The sequence below is a fragment of the Canis lupus genome, chromosome 7 (assembly GCF_003254725.2).
Source record: "Canis lupus dingo isolate Sandy chromosome 7, ASM325472v2, whole genome shotgun sequence".
NCBI lineage: Eukaryota > Metazoa > Chordata > Mammalia > Carnivora > Canidae > Canis > Canis lupus.
Genome location: NC_064249.1, coordinates 421026 through 443760, shown reverse-complemented (window position 1 = coordinate 443760; position 22735 = coordinate 421026). Strand labels below are relative to the sequence as shown.

Sequence of the window (22735 nt, the reverse complement as noted above, 5' to 3'; positions counted from 1 at the left end):
TCCCCCCTGAGCAGGGAGCCATTGTAGGACTCGATCCCAGGACCCTGGGATCATGACCTGAGCTGAAAGCAGATGCTTAACTGACTGCACCATCCAGATGCCCCTGGGACAATTTAAGAATGAGACACCCAAACTGGAAGAAGAATAAAAGCGTAGAATGGGAGTGGGGAGCACTGGTGATACTCTAATACAATGGTAAATCTTAGCTTCACTAAGTAGGTCATCCAAACATATCTCCTGATGTGATGCAATACAAAGTATACAGTATTACCTGATATTCTGATATTATTCCAAGCAAAAAATATTTAACTTCAACCCATCAACTCTTTGAAATTAACTTCTAATTTAGAAGAAATACAGAAGATAGAATACACCACAAAGAAATAACCAGACAAATCCAGAAGGCAGAGCTTACCACAGGGTAACTTCTAGACAGTGACATGAAAGAAAGGAGGTAGGGAAGAAAACACCACAAGATTCAAAGAAACTTAAAGACGTATGTCATTTAGGGGCAACACGTGGTCATGGACTAGATAAACAACCAGAAGGGACATTTTTGGGAAAATTGGGGAAAACTGAATATAGACTGGGAACCTGATGTTTTACTGCTTTTGATATTTATTCTTACAGAATCAGATCTATAAGGGCGTTTCTACTAGAAACTTAAAAAAGATGACTCATAAAATACATGCGATCGGGGATCCCTGGGTGGCGCAGCGGTTTGGCGCCTGCCTTTGGCCCAGGGCGCGATCCTGGAGACCCGGGATCCAATCCCACATCGGGCTCCCGGTGCATGGAGCCTGCTTCTCCCTCTGCCTGTGTCTCTGCCTCTCTCTCTCTCTCTCTCTCTGTGACTATCATGAATAAATAAATAAAATCTTTAAAAAAAAAAAAATACATGCGATCTTTAATATTTAATTTAGAAATAAATGGAATACTCCCTATGTGTGAAGCAGAATACTGAATAACATTGCAAAATACATAATCCACTAAATATGAAGAGGCTCCATGTTGTCAGTTATATTTCTCCATTAGTCCTTTAGTATATGATGCAAGTAAACACCAGGCTATTATTTCAGGAATGGACCAAAACTTGCTTTTCGTCCCTATGGGCACTACTGAAAACACATTACCTAAGTAGTAAATACCTTACAAAATATGAACAGAATAAGCCTATCCAGAAATATGTGCTCTTTCTGATTTCACATGCTTATCTCTCCTTATTGCAAAGACCTCACCTCACCTTTCCGGCTGCTAGCAATCATAAGTGAAAAGGGGGCCTATGACATGACCAAAACTAATCACTATAGTTCCAACTACCATTAACAAGAGCCTATATCTAAAACTCTTATTAAGAAAGTTTACTGGGAAAAAAAAAGAAGTTTATCAGGATGCCTGGGTGGCTCAGCAGTTGAGCATCTGCCTTTGGCTCAGGGTGTGACCCCAGGGTCCTGGGATCAAGTCCCACATTGGGCTCCCTCTGCAGGGAGCCTGCTTCTCCCTCTGCCTGTGTCTCTGCCTCACTCTCTCTCTGGGTCTCTCATGAATAAAAAAAAAAGTTTATGGACACAGTAAATACTTCCCTTGGTTTGTTCTCTGGCTAACTGGAGTTTACTCCTTAATTATGTAATATTATTTATCAAACAATAATATCTTCTCCCCCCCTTTCTTTAAAGATTTTATTCATTTATTCATGAGAGACCCAGAGAGAGGCAGAGCCACAGGCAGAGGGAAAAGCAGGTTCCATACAGGGAGGCTGATGTGGGACTTGATCTTGGGTCTCCAGGATCACGCCCTGGGCTGATGGGCAGCACTAAACTGCTGAGCCACCCGGGCTGCCCTTCTCTTCTCTTTTAACTATAATAGACAACCAGATGTTTTGTTGTAAACAACTGGCTAAAACTGTCTGATCTGCCATTTCTTGTTAGCAAAATTAATCAATTAGCACTACTTAGACAAATATTTAGAAAACCAGATAATTTTTTTTTTTTTTTTAAGAAACAAGATAATATTTTTTATTCTTAGAATCCAATGGCTTTGGACACCTGGGTGGCTCAGTCAGTTAAGCACCTGCCTTCGCCTCAGGTCATGATCCCAGGGTTCCAGGACTGAGTCCCACACTGGGCTCCCTGCTCTGGGCGGCAGGGGCGGGGCGGGGGGAAGCCTCCCTCTCCCCCATGCTCGTGTTCTTTCACATGTCCCTGCACTTTCTTGCTCTCAAATAAATAAATAAAATCTTTTAAAAATCCAATGGCTTCAACAAAACAGAACTTGAGACTCAAGAATGAGATCAACTAAATTTTTAAAAACCTAGCCCATTAAATAATTCAAAGATCTTTTTTCTCAATAGGTCCATAACATCTACTGATTTACAATGAGTACAAAGATATAGACACTCCCCACCAACTTTTCAAATGACATTATCTAGCTACAACCGGGTAAATCACAGAATGAATTTGGTCTGTACCTTAATAATGCTACAAGCAAATTTAACTCCTTTTATAATGTATGGGCAAGTCATCAGGTAGGACATCTAACATAGGATCATATATACTTAGTGCTAATTACTTTGGAACTTAAGTTTCATTTCTTTTGTAGGGGTGGGGAGGCATTTTTTTTTTTTTCCATTTTTTTTTTTTTTTAAGTCACTACATCGTGAAAGATTCTGGGCCTTTGGGCCTACATTCTCATTGTAATCATGTAACCAGATTCACTAAATGTGCTACTCTTGATTATCTGTTCTCTAAGTTGTTAAGCCAACAAGAGACAACTGTACTCAAAGATTTAGAAACTACCTTTCTCCCACAACTTCCATCTTTAGCTTTTTCTTTGATCCTTAACCAAGTAACTCAAGTTTGTTCAGAGAGGATCCCAAACTCCCAGAGAAAGTTGGTTGACTTATCTAAACTTTAAATATTTGAGCCAACTGGTCAGGATAATAGATGGGTGAGTATATCTACATAAGATTGAACAAAATTTTTGATTTGGCCAACCGAAAACACCGAATCTGTGTGGTGTGATCCAACACAGTACCCTCCTTTATCATTTTTTAATTATTGCTTTTCATAGATGCACTTATACACTCAAGACACTTTTTTCTTAAACCAACCTGCAGGGCCTCTACATCCTGAAGCCAGTCCCTGGCTCTCTGCACCGAGTCTTTCAGAGCTACACCATTTGGCAGATATGCGGGGATCTCCTCAATCTCCTTAACTGCCGTAGCAAGGCTGTTCAATGAATGCCGAGGTCTAAAAAAATGAAATATAAGAACTACTTAACATTTTACATGGTGGTTCATTTTTCTTAAGGTTTACTAAAGAAACCAGAAAAACCATTTCAAAGGAAATTCTGTATAAATAATTTTTTAAAAGTCAGTAACTATTAGGTATCAAGTTAACGAGTTTCAAATACATGCGTACAATTTAAAAGCCTCTAAAATAAAGGAAATGACTCAGTATTTAAGTTCTGCTTATTCCTGATTTTATGCTGCTATAACCACAGACTTTTCATTCGCAGAAGGTAACTTAATGATTATTTACTGTATTGAATTACATATACTGTCAAAATTCATATAGTTTCACTAAGAAAACTTAAGTTCTCTAGGATAGCAACATTCCAAAAGCATAGTATCAAAAAATGTGCTCTTTGCTCAATGACCACTATTTTAGGATTACAAAAGTATGTCTGTTAACCATGTATTGTTTTTGTACTTTATGTTGTCCATCAGACTAATGAAGAGCTGTCAGACGAAAGCAAAATTAAGGGAGCGACTGATCTTTCTCCCCTCAGATAGTTTGCCTGAGTCCAATTAAATCTCTCCAACACAAGTAAGATGTCCTGAATCACAAAGAAACAACAAAAATGTACATTCCTATTTCTGATGGTAATTACTGGCTATCTTCATTTTATAGAACGGTGCATATTAACTTTCAGACATTTTCAAGACTCCTTGGGAACTTATTTATTAACTGTGGGTTGAAATGGTTTTCCACTTGTTTGTAAAACTTTTTTCTTCTCTCAAAGATGGTATCATTGGGGTCCAAAGAAATTTCATTAAAACAACTCTAGAAAAGGCAATTCCACTTGAATCATTCATTTCATAATCAGTAAAGTACAAAAAAAATTAATATTCTTTTACCTAAGTTCCAAAGCAATTCCAAACATCTCAGCTACTTCTACATGTGTTCTACACTTTCAGCTGCAGCTTCTGGACATTGGTCACATACCAATCACTGTGCTCTAGTGCTCTCAGATGGACATATCACTCAACCTTCCCCAAGAGAAAGGTAGATTTGGTTTTTTACCTGGCCTTGAGAAGACTCTTGGCTTTGTCATCCCAATGCTCTGACACTGTGAGCAGTTCCTGAAGTCGGGCCATTGCTTTTTCCACGGCTGAATATGGGGCCAGACCCACCCCTAGGTCTATGAGACGTCTCATATCATCTAATGTAAGGGAGCTGGGGTCTAGGCAAGCTTGTTGCACCTCTTCTAGCCAACGGGCCTGCTCCAGACGGGTACGCATCTCAGCAAGCTGTGGAAGTTCAACATCAAATTCAAAGCTGACATCTAGCAAGTCTTGCAGCTCAGCAGCACTGGGCATTTCCTCAGAGAGCAATTTCTGGCTATGCTGTTGGAAATCTTCTACACGGTTCAAAAGATCCTAAAAAAACACAGGTTGTTGTATCAAAATACTTATTTTAGTAATTTGGATTCTTTCATACTCAAAATCTTCAATACATATTCAATGTGACCCTCTTCCCTCTCATAGGATTTTAGCAATAGTATGGGTAAATGAGATAATATATAAGCCAACTGACAGCTAAACAAAGTGACTATAACAGACCTTTTACCAACTGCAAGTGGTTACTTTCAAGGTAAAAACTTCCAACTTTCTCTCTCTCCTTTGTAGGCCTATTACAGTCTCTTTATACATATATACCAAAAAACACTCCATAGGTATTAAAAACATCTGCAAATGTTTGTATAAATTAACCACCCAAGAAGATGACTTAACATGTCAATTGAATTTATTTACAAAATATAGGATTACCAAAGTACTTTCCCACACATCCCTCTGTAAGCGTTACCTTTAGCAAAGGTGTTTGACTGAGGACACATGGAAGAGCATACAGCTGTGTCACAAACTGTCGGAGCTCATTCACTGTCAATTGATTTTGGGATTTTCCTCCACCAGATCGGTATCTATAAAAACAAAGGCCCAAGGAAGCCATGAGAACATGATATTTTCACCATTCCCAGATTCAATGTCACAGGAATACAGGACAGAAGGAAAAACCAGTCACAAAAGGTTTCAAAGTTTAGCCACCAAAGAGTCCAAACTCAAACAGAAGTATATACCTAGTTTGCCTTTTGCCATTAAGCAGCTGTTGTGCAACAGAGGCACACTTCTCTGCATCCTGTGTGACTAAGCGAAGGTGACGCAAAAGATCATTGTCTGGGAATTTCTTCATTTCGGATTCTTCAATTAAAGCCTTAAAGCTGACAAGGCCTAGGAATAAAGAAAAGGTAATCTTTTCTGTTATCATTATGTTTATTATGAGTGGTATAAAATATAGGAGGAGAGTTTGCTTTTATACCTTATCTAAAGTATGATTATTAATAAATTTGTTCCCTTGATTGGTCTTTTTTGGGCAAGGGTAGAGGCTTTTACTTTTATTTATTTACTTTTTAAGTTTTATTTATTTTTATGTAATTTCCATACCCAAATGTGGGGATCAAACTCATGACCCTAAGATGAAGAGTCGCATGCTCTTCCAACTCAACCAGCCAGGCACCCCTTTAGAGTGTTTTAAACAAGTGCCTAGAGTTGCTCTTCAACGTGGAAATGTTTCAGAGATGGAAAACAATGGACTTGTCAAAACAAGGCAAATGCGGATCCTCATTGTTGCACATACCACTCCTTTCTCTTGCACTTTGTAAATGATGGGAAAGGAGTTTTAACTTTCGAGGTAATAACAAAAGACAGAAACTGTGACATTGATTAGCACTAAAAAGTAATCAAACAAAAAAGTGATTAAACCAGAGACCCCTAATTTAGTAACATGCTACCTTTATCTTAAGATTTAGGTTTTAAAAAAGGTTTTTCTAACATTCTATATAAAACGTAAAATATTGTTTCTGAGACCAGAGGTGTAAAGGTCATTCCATTTTCTAACAAGATGATCTTTGTTACAAAAAACACGATCCTGTACATCAAGATTTTCCTCTGATATAGGGTATCTGCCTAACCCACTCATGGCTTTAAAACTTTCTCTGCTAACTCTCCAAAAGCCTGGCTGAAAATGGGGGAACTAAACAAGGACAGAGTCAGATTGTTTCAAGTAATCTGTTTGTTGATAACTATGTTAGCTACATTATGATCAGTCCCAATTTGCCAATCACCAAGCCACACTGTATACCACATACTTTTCTTTTTGTTAATCTTTGCCTCCAAAGCTTCATTCACATTCAGGGCCCATTCATTATAAGATTCTGCGCGAAGCTTCAGTGCATTCATCATGGGGTAGAGATCATCCAGAGTGTATCTATACCTGGCAACAGGATAGCAGACTTAGTTTTGAGATATTTGGGTTTGGAAAAAATCATACATTTTATGCTCAGTATTTCAACCCTAGAATAGAAATATCACTTTATTAAAGATTTAGGGTTTTCCATAGAAAAGGTTATTCTTTCTACTCACCTCAGTTTATATTTATAAGGAGGACAGGAACACAATTCTTTTACATGATGCAGGCAAACAAGCAGGCCAGGTTTACAAGAACAGGAGATGGCAGACATGAAGCATGTGGTTTTACATTTTATACACTGACGCTCATCATCCGGTAACAGCTCAAAATCCATTCTTTCCGAATCAATTACTCCCTAGAATAAAGTATACTTTAGAGACCTCCAAAGGATAATATAATCCATCAGTCCCCCAAACACATAACAGTTGAGTTTAGGGGAAAAAAAAAAAAAAAAACGGGTGGGGGAGTATGGGGGAGCCCCACCAAAATAAGAGTGCATATGTGGAATACAAACTAACAATGATCTAGCAGCAAATATGGTCAGGTAAACTACCTCACTTGTTTGGGGAGAACCTCTTTTCGGACAAGGTAGATCCTTATGTTTGGCCGTTTTGGTCAGTATGAAAATAGTTATTAATAGGACTGTAAACTACTAAGATTTATTTTGCTCTTTGTGCTACTCCAAATTGGCCCTATCCACACTTTGGGTATAGATGATAAGAGCAAAAGAACTGTATATACTTTCTACTTCAGAGGAAATATTATATAGGACTTCAGAGTTATACCACTAGAGAATCCATAAAAAGAATAAAAATAAAAAAGAAAGATGAGAAGATTATCATGAAGGGATTATTGAGGGGTAGATGCTGAGTAGTCAATTAGCTTTCACACATAAAGTTACCTAAAGGGTATTATTTATCTGAAAATGTTAGAAATATGTACAAGACACTAAAGTCATAATAAAGCATTTCCTAATTGAAACAATGTCAAGAAAAATGAGATCTTAAACCAGTAAATTTCAAACTGTAGTTTGCAACAGCTAAAGAACGCTCCCTAGGATATACGTTTTGTCATTGAAAGATCAAGCTTTGACCACCTTTTCTCCTTATCTAAAACTGGACCCAAATCTAACTGTGAGAATGCCAGAATCTGATCAAGTCACTTTATGAACCACCAAGCAAGCTCCTCTGTTTTACTGTTTTATTCTGTATTTTAACCTTTTGACCATTTTACTTCCTGCTGATGACATGAACCAACAAAGACAGAGGAGAGTAAGGAAACCGCTAATCAATGAATTTTCCTTTTAAACTGGAACTGATCATTAAAAAGGACTTCGAGATAAAAATGGTTGTAATTTTACTTTAAACTAAGATTAAAGACCAATTTTATGGTTCTTAGTTGAGAATGAATCATATACATCTCACTCAACTTTAATTTCTCAATTTCCACATTTGGAAAAAAATTTACTCAAAGTTCCACAAATGAGTTACCATTATTGATATAAGGCCATGTTAAGACACCTAAACCGTACCCTCTGGGCATTGTTTTCCCTAACTATAAAATATAAGGAGAAAGTGAATAAGCTTGCTGTTGGTCCATAAAAGGCTTCAGAGAGCCAACATTCAAGAGTTATATCTAAAAAAGTCACACTAAAAAAAAAAAAAGAAAAAAATCCAATGTGACTCTTTTTGCAGATACCACTGTCCCAAAACAGCACAAAAAAAGCTAACAGAACTACTGAGTTTAGCAAGGTTGCAGGACATAAAAAGTCAATATACAGAAGTCAATTATATTTATAAATACTAGCAATAACCATTTGAAATAAAAAATTTTAAGGTATCATTTATAATAGTACCAAAAAACAAAATATTTAACTATAAACCCAAGAAAATATGTGTTAAGATCCATATGCTGCAATCCACAAAAAAATGAAAGAACTCAAGAAGACTTAAATAAATGGTAGATATATGATGTCCATGAATTGGAAGAGTCAACTTTGTTAAGATACCAATTCTCCCAATTATATTCATGGATTTAATGGAGTCCCTGTGAAATCCTAACAGGGCTTTTGGTAGAAATCAGTAAGCCAATTCTCAAATTTATATGGAAAGCAAAGGAACTAAAATAGCCAAACCAATTTTTAAAGTAAATGAATTGGAGAACACACACTATCTCATTTCAAGCCTTATTACAAAGGTATAGTAATCAAGATCATATAGCAACAGCAAGAGAATAAATGCATAAGTTAAGAGAATAAAACAGAGTTTAGCAATAGACCCATTTATATGCGGTGAATTGATTTTCAACACCAAAGTGCCAAGGCATTTTAAAGGAAAAAGAATGGTCTTCTCAAGAAATGGTGCTAAAACAATGAGACATCTTTTTTTTTTTTTAATATATTATTTATTTTTTCAGAGACATAGGCAGGGGGAGAAGCAAGTTCCATGCAAGGAGTCTGATGCGGGACTCGATCCCAGGACCCCGGGGTCACGCCCTGAGATGAAGGCAGATGCTCAGCCACTGAGCCACCCAGGGGTCCGTCCCACAATGAGACATCCTTATGCAAAAAAAGAATAATCTCAACCCACACATTGCACCATAAATAAAAATTACTTGAGATGGATTAAAGATTTACATGTAAAACCTAAAACTAAAAAATTCTAGATGAATAAACAAAAGGTCTTTGTGACTTTGGGTTAGGTAAGATTTCTTAGGTACATAAAAAAGATGCAGGGGCACCTGGGTGGCTTAACAGCATCCAACTCTTGGTTTTGGCTCAGGTTGGCTCCTGTCATGATCCTAGGATCAGAAGATTGAGCCACACCTCAGCAGAGAGTCTGCCTGAGATCCTCTCCCTCTCTCTGTCCCTCCCCCAATCTCTTTCCTCTCTAAAATAAAAAAATCTCTAAAAAGATGCATAAAAGATGGGACGCCTGGGGGGCTCAGTGATTGAGCCTGCCTTCAGCCCAGGGCGTGATCCTGGAGTCCCAGGATCCAGTCCCACATAGGGCTCCTTGCATGGAGCCTGCTTCTCCTCCCTCTGCCTGTCTCTGCCTCTCTCTCTCTCATGAATAAAATCTTAAAAAAAAAAAATGCATAAAAGAAACAACTGCTTAATTGAACTATCAATTAGAAAGACACTGCTCTGAGAAAAAAAAAGATAAGCAACTGACTGAAAGAAAATACTTGCAGAACACTCATTTGATAAAGGACTGGCATAGAGAATGAATGGAAATCTCACAACAATCCAATAAAAAAAGGAGGTGGGCAACAAAATATATGAACAGACGCTTCACTGAAGAGATACATACACAAGTAGTAAATAAGTACATACATGATAGGATGTTCAGTAAATCAGTGGCCATTAGAGAAAATGAAAACCAAAATGAGATATTAATACACATCTATCAGAATGGGTCTTTTTCTTTTTCAAATATATTATATATTTATTCAAGAGAGACACAAAGAGAGGCAGAGACACAGGCAGAGGGAGAAGCAGCAGGCTCCTCGCAAGGAGCCCGATGTGGGACTCCATCCCCAGACCCCGGGGTCACGCCTTGAGCCGAAGGCAGACGCTCAACCACTGAGCCACTAGGCATCTCCAAAATGGGTCTTAAAGGAAATTAGCCTAAGAAAAGACTTCTTAAAATGAGATTAATTTAAGAATTTTACTAAGTAATATCCAATTGGGATTGGATACTAATAACACCAATTGGGATTCCAGAAATCTTACCAATTTACGAACAGTTTCTCTTAAAGCTTTCTCATCCTCAATCATAATGGCCATATCTTTCTGAACAGTTGAAGCCACTACGACATCTAGTACATCAGCCTTGGAAGCCATCTTGCAAATCATCTCATCGTGGGAAAATACACAATAGCGATGAAGCAAGCGATAATGCTCCACACACTGTCGGCCTAATGGCAGCTGTTTCAAAAGACAGAGGATAATACATGACATTTATCTTTCTTTCTCCTTTTTATTTCCAAAGACTTCTGATCATTATCACATTACCAAAGAGCATATTCTGGGTCATAATACATTTATCAACCCTATAGCCAGACTCTAAGAGGCCTTGGCCCTTTTCTAGCCTTTGCATCTCAAAGCTCTGGCATGTCAGGTATCTAATTAAAAAGTAGTTTAAAAAACCCAATGTATGATGGTGCCTGGCTGGCTCAGTCAAAAGAGCATGCAACTCAATCTCAGGGTCATGAGTTCCAGCCCCACTTTGGGTATAGAGATTAATAAAGACATTTTTAAAAAACCCAATGTTTTAACAACGTGTCAATGTTCAGTGTACAATCTAACTGGACATGAGAATTTACACATTTCCTGAAATAACAATGCTGACTTAAACCTGCTTCAGGGAATTAACGATGCTCTAAACTATTTAATGGAAAATAATTTCAGGTACAGGTAGTACTATTACTCAGTAAAGCACTGAAACAAGGTTATAATTCATTAAATTTAACATCACACACTTGAACTAGATCTTTTTATGTAAAAGAAAAGTATTAATACCAATATAAAAATTCCACCTTACAACTAAAACCAAATGCATCATTAAAAATTGCTGTATTATACATTAAATTTAAACTAGTGTTACATAGGCTTAAGACTGAATGAACTTTTTGTTACAAGTTTGCAATGAGATACTGAATTTTCCCAAAATGTAAATCAACAGACTCATTTATTCATCAAGTCTCACTTTTACAAAAGAAAAACTTATCAGCTAAACTGAGCAGTGTGCTTAGTCAGTACAGGCTTGATATGTGGTGCCAAGTGCTTTACCCCACTGTGGATGGTAATCAATTTGTAGACCAGCCATTTGAGGAGCAACAGGTTTAAGCAACCACACACATGAAAGCTTCTCAAGTATCATATACTACACTTCAGTAGGAAAACAATATATTCAAAAAGGCTAAGTCATAATTACATACCCAATCGACAGTGCAGAAGTTAACAGCCTCAGCAAAATTAAAACCTTGATTAAAACCACTGTGGTAGGCTCTTGGAAATGTAATCACAAACTCCCCAGCACACTGATTAGTTCTGTAAACCTAGAGAGACAAAAATTGGGGATTTTTAGTGACATTCGTGAAAGACAATCTGGACACAGACTATCAGATGATATTCCAGAAAGAGAAGCTTTCTTCTAATTACAAGTGAGCCAACAAAAAGAATTATGGTAGAATGATCATAGAGATACTCTATTCGGCCACAAGATGGAGTAGTATTCCAAACTATGAGGGTTGATTAGGCTCTAAATAGAAAACATGGATTTTACTATAAAAATTGGCTACATCCAGGATTAGGACACATCTAAATATAACTACAATTACGAGTATTCTAATATTATTATACCAAAATAGCATTCTTTTACCACCAATTAATGAAATTCCACTGTTTTTCAAGTATGTCATTCCATAAAGAGATCTTATTATAGCCCTCAAGCTTACCTCCCTCCAACAATTCCTTTTCCCACCCCAACTCAAAAAAACACCTGTATTAAGGCAGCAATCTCTTGGATGTCAACCTTAGCAATATTTTTCTGGATAGGTCTCCTTAGGTAAGGGAAACAAGCAAAAATAAACTCTTGGGACTACAGCAAGTTAAAAGCTTTTGCACAGCAAAGGAAACAAACCATCAATAAAAGTGAAAAGGCAAGCTACTGAATGGGAAAAGACATTTGCAAATGATATATCCAATAGGGGTTAATATCCAGAATATATAAAGAACTCATTTAAATCAACACCAATAATCATCATTGAATTGAAAAATAGACAAGAATAGACATTTTGCCAAAAAAGATATACAGATGGCCAACAGATACATGAAAAGATGCTCAATGTCCCTAATCATCAAAAAAAATGCAAATCAAAACCACAGTGAGAGGTCTTCGCTCATGTATTAGAATGGCTAATAACAAAAAGACAACAAGTGTTGGCGAGGATGTGGAGAAAAGGGGACCTTCGTATACTGTTGGTGGGAAGTAAATTGGTGCAGTCACTGTGGAAATATGTGTACCCCTGTGTTCAATGCAACATTATTTACAATGACCAAGATATGGAAGCAATCTAAGTGTCCATTGACAGGTGGGAGTAAAGACGTAGTATAAATATACAAAAGAATGTTTGTATATTATTAATATTCCGCCATAAAAAAAAATCTTGCTGTTCACAACATGGATGGACCCAGAGAGTATTATGCTAAATAAGTCAGAGAAAGAAAATATCATGATTTCATTTTTATGTAATCTAAATAAACAAAACAAAACCAGGAGCAGACTCAAATACAGAGAACCAACTGGTGGTTGCTAGAGAGGAGGGGATTGGGGGCATGGGCAGAAAGAGATTAAGAGGTACAAATTTCCAGTTATAAAAAAAAAGTAATAATAGGAAGTCACAAGGATGAAAGTAGAGCATAGGGAATATAGTCAATAACTACCTGGTGACAGATGATAACTACACTTACTGTAGTGAGCATTTTGCAATATATAAAACTGTCAAGTCACTATGATGTACAACTGAAACTAATGATGTCATTAGTTTGAACTAATACAGTTTGAACTAATAATAGTTTGAACTATTGAAGTATAGTTCATTGAACTATATTTCAATAAAGTCTTTTTTTTAAATTTTTTTTCAATAAAGTCTTTTTAATTAAAAAATCCTTATTAATCTAGGCACGCACACAAATCCTCAGATTGAATTTACGAAATAATTAAATATCATTTCAATATATCTTTCTACATCAACAGTTGTTCAAAATGTAGTTCCCAGACTAACAGTATCAACACCAACTGGGAACTTGTTGGAAATGCCAATTCTCAAGCACCACCCAGACCAACAGAACAAGAAACTCTGGGGACGCCTGGTTAGCTCAAAGGCTGAGCGTCTGCCTTCGGCTCCCTGCCACGGTTCAGGGATCAAGTCCCACACTGGGCTCCCGGAGGAGCCTGCTTCTCCCTCTGCCTGTGTCTCTGCTTCTCTCTGTGTCTCTCATGAACAAATAAAATCTTAAAAAAAAAAAAATCAACAACACCCAAGAAACTCTGGGGGTGAGATTCAGCCAAGTGTATTGTCACCTGCCATTCAGGATTGATTCAGATATAGTCAGAAGTTTGAAAACCACTACCCACCACACAAGTACAATCTCTTCTACTCGGAGTACCTCCTCCCTTCCACCCCAAATCTGCCAAAAGTATTCCTTATTAGAGCTCCAAGTCCTATTAGTTCAAATGGTCACTATAGGTCCTTTCTAATTCTCCAGAGAGTTAAAAGGTCAGCTACCTTGTTGACACCACTGTCAAACCACACCACCATGCCATAATCTGTGTAAACATTATCTGTCTTTTCCCTTAAATTGAGAGTCCTCAAATGTGCAGATTCACTCATGTTATCTCTATGGCCCAGAATCAAGCCCCAAGGGTTCCTCAACTTAATAATGGAGAACCATGGCAAAAGGTCTCATCTAGGGGCAAGTTACTTATAACAAATCAGAAAGATCAATCAATATGAATGGGAAAACTTCAATGTGGAAAATACCAACAACGAGGAGATGATGGCATTTTGGGAGTTACTGATCATTATTTTTTAAGCTATTGTCCATAAATAATTTTATTCCCTCAAAGAAAAAAACCTTTGCATCTGCCCTCATTTACTAGCCTATGAACCCCAAGGCATGAAGTTTAGGTCACATCATCAGGAATTCACTTTAGCACAGAAAATGTTATCATTCACATCTGGTCTCATAAAGTATCTTCAGAGCATTCTCCAACAGGAAGCCTATATACAAATAAGTGTCACTTTGTAGAGGAGCATCAGAGGCAATATCAGCAACAGCACCTTTCAGTCTAGAATCCAAGCTCAAGGACTTGAAATTAATTTTCTCGTTAGGGGCACATGCCTTCAGCTCAGGTCATGATCTCTGGATCCTGGGATAGAGCACCCCGCCCCCCTGCCACCGCCCCCAGCTCCTGCCCCAGGTCCCAACGCCCTGCTCAGTGAGAAGCCTGCTTCTCCCTCTCCCTCTGCCCCTCCTCTCCCTACTCAAGGACACTCGCATTCTTTTTCTCTCTCAAATAAATAAAAATCTTTAAAATAAATAAATAAACAAGCTTAATTAGGGGTAGAGGTATAATATAACTATTATCTACTAAGCATGCAAATCATTTCAGTTTATCATTCAAAATTTAGTTCATATAGATTCCATAAATTATTTTTTTAAGTACGGACAGGGTATCAAGGATTCTGACACTAGAGTTTAGATCTAATTGTAACAGAACCTAGACATTTTCACAGTAAATCATACAAATAACACCAAGGTTTTTGTTTTGTTGCACTGAAAGACTGAAGTTATAAGAAAAATTATAATTTAAAAAGCCTGAATTAGACACTGAAAAAGAAAAGGAAGCATCACATTTAATATTTGCAAAATATGGCTGCTTAGCAACCTAGTTATTAACCACAACAAATTAGTTTTTATGGTGTCCAAGGATCCAGTCTTATTGGCTTGCTGCAATATAGTATCATATTCCACCAAACAGCTGCTTCTGCTATCTAGTTATGGTATGGGACACACGTAACTAAACCAACTTCATAAAAAACTGAGTAACAAGAAAGAGAAGTGGTAGATTAAGCCTGAGTGCAGGAAGATTGACCCAGAACATACAGGCACTTCATGAGTCATCAGGGTATTGGGGTTCATGATGGTCACAAGCTGATGGAGAAGATCTGGCTGGGACACAAAGAGCTCTGGAGCTAGTTTCTTCATTACATTTTCTAGCTGCTCGGCAGCATACCCTGGGACTCCATACCAGGTTTTTGGCTCACCCCTGGAAACAGATTGTAAAAATAAATCAATCTTAAGAAATACAAAAACATGAAATTTCATTAGAAAAAAATCAGTCTGCAACTCTAACACCAACAAAATGGTTAACAAGCTGTATTTTTCAGGCCCTGCTTTGTAATATTATGCTACAAGGAATGTTCAAACTGAGTAAGTGTCATTAGAAATGCGATCTAAACATATGTGATGTGGGATCCCTGGGTGGCGCAGCGGTTTGGCGCCTGCCTTTGGCCCAGGGCGCGATCCTGGAGACCCGGGATCGAATCCCACATCAGGCTCCCGGTGCATGGAGCCTGCTTCTCCCTCTGCCTATGTCTCTGCCTCTCTCTCTCTCTGTGACTATCATAAATAAATAAAAATTAAAAAAAAAAAAGATTTAAAAAAAAAAATAATAAAATAAACATATGTGATGTATTTTCCCCCTTCAAGTATAGAGTTTAAATATGAGACTTTCCATCTGAGGTCACTCTTCTCCCTCCCATTTTTATATGACTCTTTAGAAAATATAAGTATCTAGAATTTCTAAGAATATAAGGTATCATGCTAGCTACAGGGTATGTGGTTACCACAATTTCCTATAGCAACTGAGAAGGGATGGCAACTCTCCATCTTCCTTTTCCCTTGTCCATTCTGACAGGCGAGGTTAAAGCAAACACTAATAAGGCAATTAGCATTTCTAAAGAGCTCTTATTCTTCAAAGCACTTTAAACTGTCGACCAATTAATCTGTAACATCCCTATGAGATATGGTAAATATAATCTTCATTTTACAGCTGGGAGCAATTGCCTAGGGAGACAGAACTGATGCTCCACATATATTTCCCAACTCGCTCTTTCTTGTGGTACATCTTCAAATTCCTTGTAGGGGCTTTTAAGTGAGTTACAGATCTTCAAATACTTCCGTACTTAGAAAAGCAAAGGAAATGGAGGAGGTAAAAACAGATGTGAAAGAAGAAATGGTTTTGGCTAAAGAGTTTAAAAAGTTTAATTGAAAAGTCTATCTGTACGCTGCCACCACACACCCGCGCACTGAAGAAGCCCTTTCTACAGTAATGACTGTCAGAATTCAGCACAAAACAGAAGTTGGCAGTCCCGGGGACCTGGAGGACGGTGGGTCCTATTCTCCACCAGTTTTCCCAGGGGTATCTGGGCTGCCACTGCCACGTGATGGGATTTCTCGATAGTAAAAGCAATGCTCGGTGCTTTTTAATCTTGCCATGAGTGAAAGCTTCTTTCACTAAAAGCTGTATATAAATCCCCTCCCCAAAAACATATTATACTTGAAAAACTGTGTGCAATTTCAGGGGATTTACGGATTTCCTAGGAATCTTTCAGAACCACTGCCTTAACTTATTAAGATGCTTATTTCAAGAGTAGTGAAAACTTAAGGAAAAAATAGTTTGTTACACTTCAGACACGCTTAAAAAGTTTCTAGCCCAGCTTACATCCTATGCGTAGGTTATGAAGAACTTCTTACCAGTGCAGGTAGTTAATGGAGTAACTCCAGTGGTCTTCAATATGCCAACAGAATGAAGAAAAGCACATTCCCACATACAACCAAGGAAGTTTCATGCCGCATATATCAGCAGTAATGTGAGCAAGGACAGACTGCTCCATCACTGGCATATTGTTCAAATTCCAGCCACTATCAAGATATTCCTAAAAAGGACACCAAAAAGGTATAAAGGTTTAGCCATATCATGCTAACATTTTAGATTCTGAATGCTTCAAAAAGCTGGCTGAAAAGTCTTCAAAATAAAAAGGCTGGGGTCAGAGAAAAGGAGGGGAGACCACTATGCTAACTTCTTAGATGCCCATAGATTAGATGCTCAGTTTTGAGCTTTAATATAAATAGATTCATATAGCATATACTTTTGCATTTGCTCACGCCCTTGTGTTGGCTACAGAGGAAATACACAGTATGAGTCCATTTATACCAAGTTCAAAAACAGGCAAACTAATCTGTGGTGTTGTAAGACAGGATAGTGGTAGTCCTGCGACAGGGAAGGTAGTAAAAGAGGGGAAGACAAAAGGGGAACTTCTGGGGTAAGGTTTGGTAAAGTCCTAATTCTTGTTCTAGTGCTGGTTACATGGGTGTTTTCAGTTTGTGAAAATTCATCAAGGTGTGCACATGATTATGAACTTTTCTATGTATCTGTTAGATTACAAAGTGGTTTAAAAAAACCTGACTTCCTACTAGGATAGGAATAGAAAACTTCCTAGAAGTTTGTTATTGTGGCAAATGATAGATTTATAAGCACTAAAGTTCAAAGATAAATTTAGGTCTGGCCTCAATCCCTCAAATTTTCATTGGAAGGCGATACCAAGTTACAGACTAAAGGCAAAGGGAGATTAAGTAATCTCCCCATATCATCAAAATATAGTTGAACAGCTGGGACCTGAATTCCTCTCTGGGCTCTATCTGTTTTTCTCAAAGTCATTCAATATCTGGTAATCAGGGGCACCTGGGTAGCTTGGTCGGTTAAACATCCTACTCTTGGTTTTGGCTCAGGTCATGATCTCAGGAGTGCTGGGATCAAGCCCCATGTCAGGCTCCCCACTCAGCAAGGAGTCTGCTTATCGCTCTCCCTTGCTTGTCTCTGTCTCAAATCAATACATAAAGATTTTTTAAAATCTGGTAATCGGGCAGCCCAGGTCACTCAGCGGTTTAGTGCCTGCCTCCGGCCCAAGGCCTGATCCTGGAGACCCGGTATCAAGTCCCATGTTGGGCTCCCTGCATGGACACTGCTTCTCCCTCAGCCTGTGTCTCTGCCTCTCTCTCTCTCTGTGTTTCTCATCAATCAATAAATAAAATCTTAAAAAAAAAAAAATCCGGTAATCAAGAATGTGCTGAAAGTAGTCAAATTATTTCGAGCCAACCAAATAGAATTTTAATTAATAATTCAAGTTCCAACTACATATATGTATGCAGTAGGCAGTAAGTACAGTAAGTCCTGTACTATTAGCTTTAAATACAGGCCTCTGCTTGAAAGAGAAGTGCCTCACAGCTAGAGCCTACCTCCTCTTCAGGTGAAAGTTTAATTTTCCCATCTCGGACAGGGAAGCCACTGCCAAATTCTTTTGAGGCAATATCAGCTCCATATTCTACTGTGACATCCTCTTCAATAGTGCTTACCAGTCGCCAAAATTCTTTCTCAACTAGTTCTGTGGGAACCATCTGGAAACAAAACAAGGAGGAAGACAAGAAACTGAATTTTTTCACAGACACTCACAAACTACCCATGACCAATCTGAAAAGATAAGCTAAATGACAGGAATCACAGGACAGCACCCTGAGGAAAATTATAAACATAATGTTCCACAATTGATCCCAGGCAGTTCAGACATGGGAAACAATTTCTAAAAGCAATTTTATAACTAAAAGAGTTAAGTACTGATTAAGAATATATGCTCCTAAATCACCAACCTGACCACTATACTAAAAGGGAGTCAAGGAAAGCTAAATTCTGACATTCAAAAACTAGAGGTTTGGGAACCCTGGGTGGCGCAGCGGTTTAGCGCCTGCCTTTGGCCCAGGGCGCGATCCTGGAGACCCGGAATCGAGTCCCACGTCGGGCTCCCGGTGCATGAAGCCTGCTTCTCCCTCTGCCTGTGTCTCTGCCTCTCTCTCTCTCTCTCTCTCTGTGTGTGTGACTATCATAAGTAAATAAAAATTAAAAAAAAAAAAAAAAAAGAACAAGGACCAGAAATGGTAAACCTTGTTTAAAAAAAAAAAAAAAAAAAACTAGAGGTTTTTGTGGGTGAGAAATATAACTTGGTTGACCATTATACAGTAATAGCTGTGTTTGAATCATACTTCGTCCTTCGAGATGTGCTATAACACATTACCTGAGTCCATCCTTTCATTAATGACCTAGCTGTGAGTAATGCAGGCAACCATGATGAAAAAGACAGAGTGCAAAATTGAACAAAAGGAGCAACTACTTTGCAGCAGCATGTAGTAACATAAAGAGCCACGAGACTGAGTGTCTAGGATCTGTTATTAATCTGATGCAAGTTTAGAGAACGGGAACTTAAATGCCTCAATGTCCTCAAAGTCCTCATCTTCTAAGTAAAATAAAAAGCCAACCAAGGATAGAAAAAGAGAGGTCATATACGCACCACCACGACTAGTTAAGCAAACATACGGGGAAATCATACAATGTAAGAGGGGTCAAAATAACTGAAAGTCAAATAAAGTATAACTTGAATTTTATAAGCTCATTAAGTATTTTAAATAACCTAACAGCTTTTGTCAGTACTATCAGGAAAAACAAGTTCACACATACATTATGGGTTCCCATAAATGATACAGCCATTAAAGTGGGGAAAAAGTGGATAAATACTGACCTCAGTAAGCATCCCAAGAAAGCAATCCAACTAAAAAGAGACCTATATGTGTGAAGGGTCATCTATAGTACTTTGTTGGGGAGGAAAAAAAAAAAAACAGCTTAAGTGTCCAGTATTATGGCAGAAAACCATTCAATTCTGGTGTATTCACTTGATGGAATATAAAAATGCTGAATGAAAAATGTTCATGCTTCTAAGAGCGTAAAAGAGAATTTAAAATATAGTCATCTTAAAGTTTTAAGATACCAACTTTTGTGAACATAACAACATATAATGGGTTCCCAATGCACAGCATGCTGACTGGCACAGAGGAATCATTCAATAAATTGTGAAGTTTTCTTTAAATTAAATTTGCACTAAAAAGATTTCTGATGATTTCCTTTATTAACATTGTTATTCCTGCTGTATGATTTGTGTGGCAAAGACCATCTTTAGAGAAATCAAGTGAAAAACCAGAATCATTTTAATGTAACGTGGACTTTTAATACCACTAAACAAATTAAAGGTTTCACTGTTTATGATAACGATTATCAAAAGTAAGTACCAAGGGAAATCGTCTTCATACACCTTTTTTCTAAAAGTTACTAAAATCCCATATCAAAGCAGTATGTATGTACATACATGGACTGGCATGTTGAAATAATCAGATTTGAATGCATCCGCCATTTCCCCAAAAGTACGGAGGGTATAATCTCTGGCTGCTTGTTCAAAGCCAAATGCTTCTTGTGGCTTACTACATTCCTGCCAAAAAGAAATAAAAAAAAAGGTAAAAAGAATATTTTTACTTACATATAGTAATATTTTGATGTATTTTTTAAAAAACAGATTAGTAGAATTACTTATATAGTGTTTGTTTAAAATAGAAAAGTCTGGGGATCCCTGGGTGGCGCAGCGGTTTAGCGCCTGCCTGCCTTTGGCCCAGGGCACGATCCTGGAGACCTGGGATCGAATCCCACATCGGGCTCCCGGTGCATGGAGCCTGCTTCTCCCTCTGCCTGTGTCTCTGCCTCTCTCTCTCTCTCTGTCACTATCAAAAATAAATAAAAATAAAAATAAAATACTTAAAAAAAAATTAGAGAAGTCTGGATTGATAAAGATCAAAACAACTGTTGTCTATCAATTGTGAAATCATACTATTTTTAAGTCATTCAGTCTAAGAATTTTTGCAAACACCATGCAATGCTTTTTTAAATGAAAAAAAAATTTTGGTAAATATTTTATTTATTCACGAGACACATAGAGAGAGAGGCAGAGACAAAGCAGAGGGAGAAGCAGGCTCCCGGCAAGGAGCCCAATGTGGGACTCGATCCCAGGACCCCGGGATCACACCCTGGGCCAAAGGCAGAACACTCAACCTCTGAGCCACCTGGGGGTCCCCCAAGCCCAATTTTCTCTTTTTTTTTAAGAATAGTTAAAATTTTTTTTCTGCCTCTTAGCTCCTTGCATAGCTCGTGGGACTCACTGCCAAGACCTCCTTCCTAGTCAGGCCACTTTTTTTCATGAGACTCACTGTTATCAATTGCTAAATCTAAAACCTAAAAGCAAACAAAAAACATCCTAAAGGAAATTTTTTTTGTTTTTTGTTTTTTAAAGAATTTGTTATTTATTTATTCATGAGAGACAGAGAGAGAGAGAGAGAGAGAGAGAGAGAGAGAAAGAGGCAGAGACACAGGCAGAGGGAGAAGCAGGCTCCACGCAGGGAGCCCGACGTGGGACTTGATCCCGGGTCTCCAGGATCACAACCCGGGCTGAAGGCAGCGCTAAACCACCGAGCCCCCGGGGTGCCCCGAAGGAAATTTTCTTTTATTTTTTTTTTCTTAGTATTTTATTTATTTATTCATGAGAGACAGGGAGAGAGGCAGAGACACAGAGAGAGAGGCAGAGACACAGGCAGAGGGAGAAGCAGTCTCCATGCAGGGAGCCCGATGTGGGGCTCAATCCTGGGTCTCTAGGATCACACCCTGGGGCTGAAGGTGGGGCTAAACCACTGAGCCACCCAGGCTGCCCCCCCAAAAGGAAATTTTCTAATGCTATCTCTGCCATTAGTTCTTACCTGAGCCAAACACTTAGGACACCTCCAGTCTCCCTTGGGAACATCATGGAGAGGTGGGATCAAGCAAAAGGTGTGGTAACTGTCGTCACACCCATCACACAAGAGAAGCCGGTCTTCATCGTTGCCACTGCCACACAAGAGGCAGACATACAGATCCACCTGCAGCAATAAAATAGGTACAGAACCAAGGAGCATGAGCTACATTTGATTTTGTCAAATTCTAAGGATGCAACGGAGAGAGGCATAATCTAGTTTTTCTATCTTTCAAATGAAAATGTGTCACCCCCAGAAGAGGTATTTTAAATAAAAATGCTTCTTTTACAATGCTTAAGGCATTCCCAACACTAAAGTGTAATCTCAAAACATTTTCAGCTGTGTTTTTTTTAAAGATTTTTTTTTAAATTTAGGGGCGCCTGGGTAGCTCAGTTAGTTAAGCATCCAACTCTTGATTTTGGCTCAGGTCATAATCTGAGATCTCATGCCCCACTGACCCTCTCTCTCTTTAAAAAAAAAAAAAAAAAAATGAGAGAGAGAGAGAATGCACATGCATGGGAGGGGTAGAGGAAGAGGAGAGAGAATCTCAAGCAGACTCTGGCTAAGTACAGAGCCAGAAGTGGGGCTCCATCCTACGACCTATGAGATCACAACCTGAACCAAAATCAAAAGTTGGATGCTTAAAAAAAAAAAAAAAAAAAAAAAAAAAAAGTTGGATGCTAAACCAGGTGCCCCTCAGCTGTGTGTTTTAAGATTTGTTACTAAGATATCAAGCTTCTAGTAGCTTGGAGAATGATAATCTAGAAAAAGAACATGTTGGGCAATAAATTTATCAACTTAACCAAAACTAGAATTTATAAGGAAAAAAATTCAATTTTGCCACATTTAAAGGGAAAGAAAAATGCTTAATTAACCATATTAAATTCCTTTATATTTAAAAAAATAATAATAAATAAATTCC

The 22735-nt window shown here is 38.0% G+C and overlaps 1 protein-coding gene across 11 annotated transcripts in view; it reads right to left on the bottom strand.

The window, feature by feature from the left end:
- KDM5B (lysine demethylase 5B) overlaps nucleotides 1–22735 on the bottom strand; it is a 90609-nt gene that overhangs the window by 22793 nt on the left and 45081 nt on the right. For all 11 annotated transcript variants that reach the window (XR_007411732.1, XM_049111981.1, XM_049111978.1 and 8 more), the window contains exons 8-20: nucleotides 21781–21939; nucleotides 20349–20468; nucleotides 18397–18555; nucleotides 16855–17036; nucleotides 15202–15364; nucleotides 11469–11588; nucleotides 10261–10455; nucleotides 6701–6882; nucleotides 6427–6551; nucleotides 5359–5509; nucleotides 5088–5202; nucleotides 4305–4660; nucleotides 3110–3248 (exon numbers count right to left, since the gene is read on the bottom strand). Coding sequence is in view for 10 of the 11 variants with exons in the window: in XM_049111981.1 (XP_048967938.1) it covers nucleotides 3110–3248; nucleotides 4305–4660; nucleotides 5088–5202; nucleotides 5359–5509; nucleotides 6427–6551; nucleotides 6701–6882; nucleotides 10261–10455; nucleotides 11469–11588; nucleotides 15202–15364; nucleotides 16855–17036; nucleotides 18397–18555; nucleotides 20349–20468; nucleotides 21781–21939 (2166 nt within the window). In the remaining variant the exon portion in view is untranslated. The remainder of the gene's footprint in view (nucleotides 1–3109; nucleotides 3249–4304; nucleotides 4661–5087; nucleotides 5203–5358; nucleotides 5510–6426; nucleotides 6552–6700; nucleotides 6883–10260; nucleotides 10456–11468; nucleotides 11589–15201; nucleotides 15365–16854; nucleotides 17037–18396; nucleotides 18556–20348; nucleotides 20469–21780; nucleotides 21940–22735) is intronic.